Raw genomic sequence first — 8,541 nt, forward strand, 5'->3', positions numbered from 1 at the left:
AACACTATCAAATGTGCAGTTAATATTATCGCTGGTCCCCTTACGCATATTAGTAATAGAATGCTGCTCTCTGGTGTATTCCCTAGCAAATTAAAAGTCGCACGTGTTGTCGTGATATTCAAAGGTGGCAACAAAAATGACCCAAACAATTATCGTCCCATTTCGGTATTGCCTCTATTTTCAAAATTAGCTGAGCGTGTTCTCTTCAGGCGAATAAATAACTTCTTACAAACTAAGCATCTAATCTGTCCCAAAAACAGTACGGTTTTCAGGCCGGTAAATCAACTCAATCAGCTCTGTTAGATATTAAAAACTCTATAATTAACAATTTTGAGAATGGGCTTTTTTCTGTTGGTATTTTTCTTGATTTGTGCAAAGCCTTCGATTCTGTGAAGCATTCAATACTACTTCATAAATTAGAGACTTATGGGATCCGTGGAGTTGCAATGCACTTTTGGAGAGTTATCTAACTGCACGTATCCAGTACACTCAGATTCAAGATGCAAAATCTACTTTTGGCACTATAAATGTCGGTGTCCCTTAGGGTTCAATGTTAGGACCACTTTTATTTATTTTATACATTAATGACATTGTCAACATTCCATTAACTACTAATATTAATAGATATGCCGATGATACTAATGTCTTTTTTTCTGGCTCCAATCTTCAAGTACTTCAACGGCAATCTAATGCCTGGCTTAACGAGTTAGCGGTTTGGCTCTCTGTTAATCAACTTCAGCTAAACGTCATCAAAACAAAGTTTATGCTCTTTCATCCTAAAAGCAAACCTTTAGATCATCGCGTCAAACTAGCTTTTAATGACTTGAACATCGAGCAAGTTTATAGTTGCCGCTTTCTAGGTGTGTATTTTCGCAGGGATATGGGGTGGACGGATCATGTAAACTGCATTAGACTAAAAATGGCGTGGTCTATTTGTGTTATCTATCGTATTAAGCATCTGCTTCCACTACAGGTTAGAAGACAATTATACTTTGCCCTTGTTCATTCCAATCTTGTATACTGCAACCTGGTGTGGGGAACTTGCCACAAAACTGATTCGTATAAATTGCTTTCTCTTCAGAAAAGAGCTCTACGCTCATTATGTTCAAGCCCAGTTGTCGAACATAATCTTTTTGAAACATTTCATGTTCGCAATTTCTTTCATTCCTACAATGTGAGTTTGGCTGTTCACATTTTTTATAAAGTAAAACATAATTTCAGGCCTTTCCAAAATGCTTATAATTCAAGAAATGTTACGCATTGTTTACGTGCGGTCGCCTTATCCTCTGAAAGACCTAGAACAAACTATGGAAAACAAACTATAGATAACCAAATTGTAACATTGTGTAATGCTTATCGGTCTCTAATAAAAATCGCCGTAGAAAGTCATAGTGTATCTGCTTTTAAGAAAAAACTGAAGATTCTTTTTCCTCTTTAAATTCAGCTAACTTTGTATATTTTGTCTTTTGCGTTGCTTCATTTACTGCCGTGTATGCATATCGTGTTTTCTGCCAAATGCTGTTTATTATCCTTGCATCGTTTTTGCAGTGTTTGATATTTCTATCGTATAACTTTTGTTGCTTGTTTTGAAAGTGTCTTTTTTTTACCATGCGGCCACTGTTCCATGTATTATTCGGGGTGTAGGCCTTGTCAGAAGGTTTGCCTCGTCTTCCTCCTTTTGCCTCACCTCGAGGGCATATTGTATTATATGGCCAAATAAAAACACTATTACTACTACTGCTACTACTACTACAAACGGTTCTGCCGTAATGGCCGCCTGAAGGTGTTCGGAATGCATGGTTTTGGGGCTGAATGGTCGCCGGTGCGAATCCAACGCGCATTTGGGCTTCATCTCGATAAGTTATTTTATCCTCAAGAACATACTAGATCATTTGACACCGCTTCGAACAATCTGCAGCAAACGTGTGGCCCCCGAATTTTATGAAAATGGTGGTACCGGGGGTCCCACTTCGATGGCCGCTATACTGGCACATATACAGCGCGGTTCAGAGAAATCTAAGCAATTTTAAAATAATTGTTTTTTTGGGCAAAGGAAATGGCGCAGTATCTGTCTCATATATCGTTGGACACCTGAACCGCGCCGTAAGGGAAGGGATAAAGGAGGGAGTGAAAGAAGAAAGGAAGAAGAGGTGCCGTAGTGGAGGGCTGCGGAATAATTTCGACCACCTGGGGATCTTTAACGTCACTGACATTGCACAGCACACAGGCGCCTTAGCGTTTTTCTTCCATAAAAACGCAGCCGCCGGGGTCGGGTCCAAACCCAAGAATTAAGAAAAAAGGCTTTTGGAAGTAAAAAATGTCTTCTGCGGCCCAGTATTACCAGTGTTTGCGGACACCGAGAAACTGGTGATTTATCTTAAGTAGCAAGCTAGTTAACTAATTTCTGATAAATAAGTTAATAAATATCACAGCAAGGCAACTGGTTACAAACATATTTGTCCCTGGTGGTTAGTAATAGCCATATCAGTTTTTAGAATTTTGAAAAGGCTATTATGCTCGGCGCTGTGGCTGGACAAAATGCACGCGCTTTCGAAAACCATGCAGGCAAAGCAACCTTTCCATTGCATGTAACTAGTACAAGAGCCAAATTTTGTCGAGCCACAGCGCGAAAGGTAATCGCATTCTTTAAATTCTAAAAATTGATGTGGCTATTACTAATGACCGGCAACAAATCTCTAATTGTAACTAGGCGCTCAACACCAATAATTAAAAAGCAAATTATTAAAAATTGGTTAAACATCTTACTGGTTAAAAACATTTACCAGTTTTCTGCTGTCCGACAACACTGGTAACACTATGCTGATAAACCCATATTTTTACACACAAAAAGCCTATCTTAAAAATTACTTAGAGCCTTCCTTGAAACGCCCTTTATAAAGGATCGAAAGTAGAGTCATCAATCAGGTGCTACGTGCCCACTTTTGCGATTCAATACAGGGTGGTCCCGTAGTAACAGTTTTGGTCAATGCGACCTTCACTGCAGACAGACGCGTCCATGAGGATTTATTTATTTATTTATTTATTTAAATACCCCAAAGGTCCTCCGGGGAGGGCATTACATAGGGGGGACGCACGAAGCACTTTGACAAAACTTTGCACGAAACAGAAGAGAGAGAAAAAAATACAGGCATCATTTTGAAGTACAGTAATAAACAATAATAACACTATAGCGCAAATAGAAAGCGTAAATATTCAAACCGCTGGGATTAAGAATAAAAAATCAACGCAAAAAAGAAAAAATAAAAGAATGGAAAAGAAACATTTGGAAGAAGGTAGTGGTATTCGAGAGAGCACAAAAGAAGGAGTACGAACTTTATCAAAGTAAAGTGGTGCACAGTTACGTCACATTCTGATGTGAGTATGCAGCATTTTGTGAAATTTTTCAGGGTGAACTTCGGTAGCAATATTTGATCATAGGTTATTCCAGTCACGTATGGCTCTAGGTATGAATGATTGGGCGTAACGTGATGAGTGACAGACTGGGCAACTGACTTTGTAAGGATGATCACGGCGAGAGAAGATGAGACAAGGTGGCTGAAAGAAGTCGTCATGCAAAACGTCGTGGTGATAAAGCTCGTGAAAGAGAGATGGTCGAGGGTGTGTTGGTCGTAGTGATAGTGGATCTAATCCGGCAAAATTTTTTTAAAGATCTAACACTGGTGTACGGGGAATAGTCCGAAACAATGAAGCGAACAGTACGGCTTCGCAGGGATTCAACGTTACGTATGATGTAATCTTGGCTGGGGTCCCAGATTGCACATGCATATTCAATTTAGGTCTGATTAAGGTCGTGCATGCGAGCTTTTTTAAGTGTGAGGGTTCTTGACTTCGTCTGTGTTAAGAGTGAGCGATTAGCAGTTGCATGAGTAACGTTGATGGGATGATGCCATGTTAGATCAGTTTGAAAATTTCGTTTCGCTTATGGAGGTTTAACGTCCCGAAGCGACTCAGGCTATGAGAGACGCCGTAGTGAAGGTCTCCGGAAATTTCGACCACCTGGGGTTCTTTAACGTGCACCCACATCGCACAGTACACCGGCCTCAAGAAGTTCGTCTCCATTGAAATTCGACCGCCGCGGCCGGAATCAAACCCGCGTCTTTTGGGCCGGCAGCCGAGCGCTTTAACCACTTAGCCACCGCGGCGGCAGTTTGAAAATTTACTCCTAGGTATTTATATGTGGTAGTAAGCTCGACAATATTGTTATCTATAAGATATGAGGTTATAATGCAGGAATAGTAACGTGTAAATGACATGCACTTAGTTTTGGTATGGTTTAGGGTCATTTGCCAGTCAGAACACCACACATTAATCGCGTTTAGGTCTGATTGCAACGCTTGTTGGACTTCGTCAATTTCAGTAGTAATTTTACGGTTAATAGCACAGTCATCGGCGAACAGTCTTACACGAGAAGAGACGCAGTTAGGCAAATCATTTATATATATTATAAAAAGCAATGGACCAAGCACGCTTCCATGTGGAATGCCGGACGTGACTGGAATAAAAGAGGAATTGCAATGGTTTAATTTTGTGAACTGTGTTCGGAATGACAAAACATCTATTTTCCATAAAATGACTTGTGTGTCAATGTAAAGATGTTTTAGTTTTGTTAGTAGCCTGTGGTGAGGAGCGCGGTCAAAAGCTTTGGAAAAATCCACGAATATGGCATCCACCTGGTCGGCGACGTCAATACAGGATAGCAAGTCTTTGGAAATCCCACTAATTACCGATCGCATTGAATATCCCTTGCGAAAGCCGTGCTGGTATTTGAAGATAATGTTATGCTCTTCTAGGTATGTTATGATTTGAGAATGTATGATGTGCTCCATAGTTTACAGATGGTACTAGTTAATGAATTGGGTCGGTAGTTAAGAGGGGATGTGCGATCTCCAGATTTAAAAATTGGTATAACCTTAACTGTGCGCCGATCATGAGGAATCCGGGCGGATGACAATGACTGTGAAAAAAGTGCGCATAAGATTACCGAATTGCTTTGTTATGTGCCTTTTAACAACTTGTTGAAGCCAACGTGGTCAGATGCAGACGATATTTTGCGATTATTAAGTTGTCATATGATACCGGACTCGCTGATAGTAATCGGTTCCATAATCATATCTGAAAGTGTACCTATGTTTGGGCATAGAGAGATGTCCTCGCGGGTGAACACAGATGAAATTACATTGTTTAATATCTGTGCGCTCTCTGACTCAGGAACAGTGGCGCCTGTGTGATCAGTAGGCGTAATTTCAGGATGACTGCTGTGGTTTATTACTTGCCAAAACTTTCGAGCGTTGTTAGTCGGCATAGATGCTAGGTCATGGTTAAAAAAGTGTCGACGAGAGGATTTAAGTATGGTCTGGTATTCTTTGTCGCACTGCTTGTATTTAAGCCACGATGATGTATGATTGCTCTTGACGGCTTGTCTGTATATTCACTTTTTTGTTGTTTAAGCGTTGAAGTTGCTTGTTAAACCATGGTGCAGAACTGTTACTCTTAATTGTTATGGTGGGTATGTACTTATCAACAAGGGCGGAGAACACATTTTTGAACGCAATCCAGTTTTCTTCAACTGTACGGGACGAAAAGTTAGTAAGAAAAACGCCAGCAAAGAGAGATAGTTCAGCATTCATTCCATCGAAGTTAGCTTTGCCATAGGATATTATTTTCTTATTAGCCACCTTCCTACCTCTCTCTGAACAATGTTTCCAGTAATAAGAGTAAATAATAAGAGCTCACGCTCTTAAACGTACGTAAAATCCCTTCCCTTACGACGCGGTTCAGGTGTCCGCCTAGATGTGAGACAGATACTGCGTCATTTCATTTCCCCAAAAACCAAGTTTCATTTTTATAGAAAAATCAATGTTCTGCAATCAGAGCAGTTCACAACCGTTCGTTTACAGTATGTGGCGAGGTACTGGAAGTGTTAGAAGATAAGCTAGATTAAATAGTTCGCAGTGCTGCCGACCATTACGTAATATTAACGAGGTAAACGATTGCACTTGGCCGGGCACTAGTATCAGCTAACAGGTATCGCTCAGAAGAAAAGTAAAGTATGCAGAGTTGCAAGCCACTAGCACTTGCCTAGAGTTAGTAAAGCAACTAAAAACAATAAATTAGAAAAATAAAACCCAGTAGATAGATGATCAAAGAGAACGAGGATTAAGGAGTTATGAAGTTGTACAGAGACGGGCACTGCCCAGAGACGGGCTGAGTTCTGCGTGTACTCGTAAGCAAGGTAATGCTAACGACACACTAAGAGAAATCAGGAAGTGAACATGCATTTCATTGGAAAATGTGGTGCAGAAACAGGAAACCGATGGTGTGTTAGGGTGACATTTTGAATTCTGATGGACGCAAACTCAGTCTCGCATTGCAGGAAGTCCTGTTATAAAGATGAGAACGAGAAATGAGCACGTGTAGCATCGCCACAGCGAACAATATACATACTTAGCATAACATGTAGTGTGTTACCGTTACTGGTGTACCGGGGCACCGGCAGCCGGCCCACGACCAGTGCACACGTGATGATTGCTATCAATTTGGAAGGCATCCGCGCAGATGCCGGGTACCTGGCGCTATCTGACGCCCTAAAGACGATTTGAGCATGCGCACAGATAGAGCGCGGGCCCCCGGTAGTCTGGTAACGGTAAAACGGTACACATTTGCTTAATTGACAGGCTATTGGATAGGCTATCATTGCTTAATAGATAGGCTAACTGATGACTGGTTGGGGGAAAGCACAAAAACCTGCATTTTAACAGCGAAGCTCTTCTCGGTCCTCTCGGTCGAGGTTTTCATGGGATGGTGGTGGTGGTTGTTGCTAAAAAAGGGGGGGGGGGGGGGAGGGGGATACTGGTCCCGACGTTTGTTGGCCCTTTGGGCAGACCAGGGGAGGGAGGGAGGGGATGTGGGGGGGAGGGGAGGGGGGAATTTCATGGGACAAGGCGTGGTAACACGGGCGCAGCGATGTGGAGAAGGCCTAGAGAAGGGAAGAACAAGCGTCAAGCACAGGTGCAGCTTAGTCGGGAGAGGGATTAGCGAGCGCAGCTGGGTGGAGCCAGGACCAGGGTGAGACCACGCTCCCATCGCAGGTGGGCGGAGTCAAGGAGAGGAGGAGAGGAGTCGGCCAATTGAAGAGCGGGCGCTCAACAGATGGTTCGGAGGAGCACGCGTATGTAGAGTGTTCTTGGCGGTTGGTTCCCGAACGTTCGGAAAATAGGTAAAGTGACGCGCTCTCGAATGCGCCAGCGCAATGGGCGACGGCCATTCATAGTGGAAAGGGTAGAAGCTGATGCTGGGAGCTCATGAACTTTAATGCGTTCTTCGCGTAGGGCGACGCTAAGTAGAATATTCATGTATTTGCTATCAAATCATATAAGTGCTGAAGAAGCTCTCTTCCGGGGAAGAAGGCAGCAAAGGCAAGTAAAAAGAAGGAAAAAATTGAGGGATAGAATAAGAGTACCTGCAGGAATATAAACTTTTTAAACAGCCGCTGTATTCACGGCAGGTAATACTAGCCTCTCTTTGTTCGAAAGACTGCTTGTATTTGCGTTGAATGGTCAGACATTTCAGTTTATAGAGCATTAATTATACGTGGGATGTCGTGCTCGCTCTAAAAAAAGGATGGAATGTATCTGCGTAAAATATAATGAGTGTACCTGAAACTAAAAATCTGCCTGGTTTTTCACCACACAATAAAGAAAAAAGAGGGGTATTGCTTCGATGATTGCTTCGCACCCACACCGATAATGCGTGGTTCCAAGAAGTAACAAGCCATAAGAAAAGTTGCCTGAGAAAAAAAGATTCCATATTTTGATTGTAAGGTAATGTTTTTAAATTTCATCGAATGGTAAAAAATTTGATGCAACTGATTAACGATATGCTCACAGTTGGTCTCATTTTTTAACAGATAACTGTAGTATAAGTATACTGCATTTGAAGAGGCTTCATGCTGAACGTTAAAAGAACAAGTTGTTCGATGCTCTTACCCCCTTCCTTCGCACGGCCTTTCAATGTGTCGTTGGGCTCGCGCGCGAAATACCTGCAGGGAGACAGCGGCGGCCCCCTGGTGTGGAATTCCGGCTCCGCCTGGTTCTTAGAAGGAGTGGTGTCGGGTGGGCCCGTCGAATGTGCCAATCCGGATGACCCGTTGCTCTTCACCAAGGTATCGCATCAGATCGACACTTTCATCCTGCCCTACCTCGAGGCCAAGAATGAAGCCCAAAAGTACAGCGTCTGCAAAATTCTCTGAGAGCCAATAATGTTCAATGCCAATAAAATAACAGCCCGCAGCTGTGCCCAGTGGCAGCCCTATCTGCTTTTATTCGATTCCTTTAAGCATTAAAACTTGACCTGTATTTTCCAACGCAATAATTTTAGAGCGAAAATATTGCGATTAAGATTTTTTAAAGCGAGCGCTGACAAGAAGCATACAGCTTCTCATCGTACTTTCCGGCCGAAGCGCACACCGTAGATAAATGTTATTGCCTCAGCATAAAAGCAAATGATTGAGCGCAGATATTA

At 42.3% G+C, this 8,541-nt stretch overlaps 1 protein-coding gene across 1 annotated transcript in view; it reads left to right on the top strand.

Annotated features, from left to right (window-relative positions):
* The window catches only part of LOC144121824 (chymotrypsinogen A-like), a 40,092-nt gene extending 31,761 nt beyond the window's left edge, over positions 1–8,331 (top strand). Inside the window, exon 6 of the mRNA XM_077655236.1 lies at positions 8,066–8,331. Within this exon, the coding sequence (XP_077511362.1) occupies positions 8,066–8,269 (204 nt within the window). The 3' untranslated portion in view covers positions 8,270–8,331. The remainder of the gene's footprint in view (positions 1–8,065) is intronic.
* Positions 8,332–8,541: the final 210 nt, after the last annotated feature.

Source organism: Amblyomma americanum, chromosome 2, assembly GCF_052857255.1.
Source record: "Amblyomma americanum isolate KBUSLIRL-KWMA chromosome 2, ASM5285725v1, whole genome shotgun sequence".
NCBI lineage: Eukaryota > Metazoa > Arthropoda > Arachnida > Ixodida > Ixodidae > Amblyomma > Amblyomma americanum.